The sequence below is a fragment of the Phocoena phocoena genome, chromosome 2 (assembly GCF_963924675.1).
Source record: "Phocoena phocoena chromosome 2, mPhoPho1.1, whole genome shotgun sequence".
Lineage (NCBI taxonomy): Eukaryota > Metazoa > Chordata > Mammalia > Artiodactyla > Phocoenidae > Phocoena > Phocoena phocoena.
Genome location: NC_089220.1, coordinates 56,602,747 through 56,604,485, shown reverse-complemented (window position 1 = coordinate 56,604,485; position 1,739 = coordinate 56,602,747). Strand labels below are relative to the sequence as shown.

Genomic DNA, 1,739 nt, shown 5'->3' with positions numbered 1-1,739 from the left:
AGAGGAAATCATGTACAGTAAGTCCCCTACATACAAACCTTCAAGCTGCAAACTTTCAAAGATGTGAGCATGCATTCACATGTTCAATCACATCAGTTAGTTCACATATGTGATGTGCATTGTCAAGTGCATGCATCCTCTACAAGTGGTTGTGCTTTTGTGTACTTTACTGTACAGAACTGCATAGAGTACAGTAGCACAGTATATTTACTTCAAGCCCAGGATGTCTGGAAGCAAGCGTAAAAGCTGTGGTGATGTAGCTGGTACTGCTAAGAAGCACCAAGCAATAACGATGGAAACAAAAGTGAAAATAATTAAGAGAGTGGAGAGAGATGAAAAGATGGTAGACATCACTTGTTCTTACAACATGAATCATTCAACCACTGGCACACTTCTAAAGAAAGAGGACAAGATCATGGAACATGTGAAGTCTGCTGTGCCAAGGATATCGACAATAATATTGAAGAAGTGTGGAAAAGTGATGGAGGAGATGGAGAAACTTCTCAGTGTGTGGATGCAGGATCAGCCTCAGCATCGAGTCCCACTCAGCTTAATGCTGATTCAAGAGAAAGCTAAAAGCCTTTAGGAAGACCTGAAGAAGAAACACGGCGAAGAATCAGAATCTTTTAATGCCAACCATGGCTGGTTTCATTGATTAAAGGCTACAGCCAACCTTCACAATGTAAAAGTAAGTGGGGAGTCAGTGAGTGCAGATACGGTAGCTGCTGGGGAATTTCCTGAACCGCTTTGAGAAATTATTGATGAAGGCATGTATTTACCCAAGCAGGTTTTTAATGTGGATAAGACACAACTGTACTGGAAGAGGATGTGAGACCGAAGTTACATCAGTAAGGAGGAAAAGCTGATGCCAGGCTATAAAGCAGCAAAGGACAGGCTAACTCTGTTGTTTGGTGGCAATGCTTCTGGTGATATGAAGCTGAAGCCTCTCTTAGCTTATCATTCAGAGAACCCAAGAGCCCATAAAAACATAGCCAAGGGCTCTCTTCCTATTGTGTGGAAGAGTAACCCCAAAGCCTGGGTTACACAGGCCACTTTCCAGAACTGGTTTTTCTACCACTTTATCCTGGAGGTAGAGAAATATTGCTTGGAGAAGGATGTCCAGTTCAACATTCTTTTGCTGCTCAACAATGTTCTGGGTCACCCCCCATTCATGGACCACTTTCATCCCAACATCAAAGTAGTGCATCTGCCCCCGAATACTGTACTATGTTGCTCATCCAACCTATGGACCACAGAGTTACAGCAACTTTCAAGAAACACTATTTATGTCACACTTTTTGTAAAGACAGTAAAGGTGAGTGATGAATCAGGAATAACCTTGCAACAATTTTGGAAGGATTATAACTTCTACAAGGCCATAAAAAACATTGACTTTGCTTGGTGTGAGGTTAGGGTCATTACCATGAATGGGCTTTGGAAGAATCTTTGCCTGCAGTTTGTTCAAGATTTACGTGGATTTGAGAAGGTGGTTGAGGAGTCCAAAGAGGTCTTCAGCAACTTAGTGACACTCAGCGAGAAGCTGGACATAGATCTGCAAGAGGACGACTTCATTGAACTCCTTGTTATGCAACATGAGTTTACTAGTGAAGACTGGATTGAACTGGAGGCCCAGAGAAAGGATGAAGAGAGACAAGAGGAAGAAGTAACTGAAGAGATTCACAGCACAAGAAATGGCAAGAGGATTTTCTTCATTTGAGGAGGCACTGTTAGTTTTTGAG

General features: G+C 42.2%; 1 protein-coding gene across 1 annotated transcript; it reads left to right on the top strand.

The window, feature by feature from the left end:
- The first annotated feature begins 223 nt into the window (after nucleotides 1–223).
- On the top strand, nucleotides 224–586 carry LOC136118395 (putative CENPB DNA-binding domain-containing protein 1). Its single transcript, XM_065871680.1, has one exon. The coding sequence runs from the start codon at nucleotides 224–226 to the stop codon at nucleotides 584–586; it is 363 nt and encodes a 120-aa protein (XP_065727752.1).
- Nucleotides 587–1,739: the final 1,153 nt, after the last annotated feature.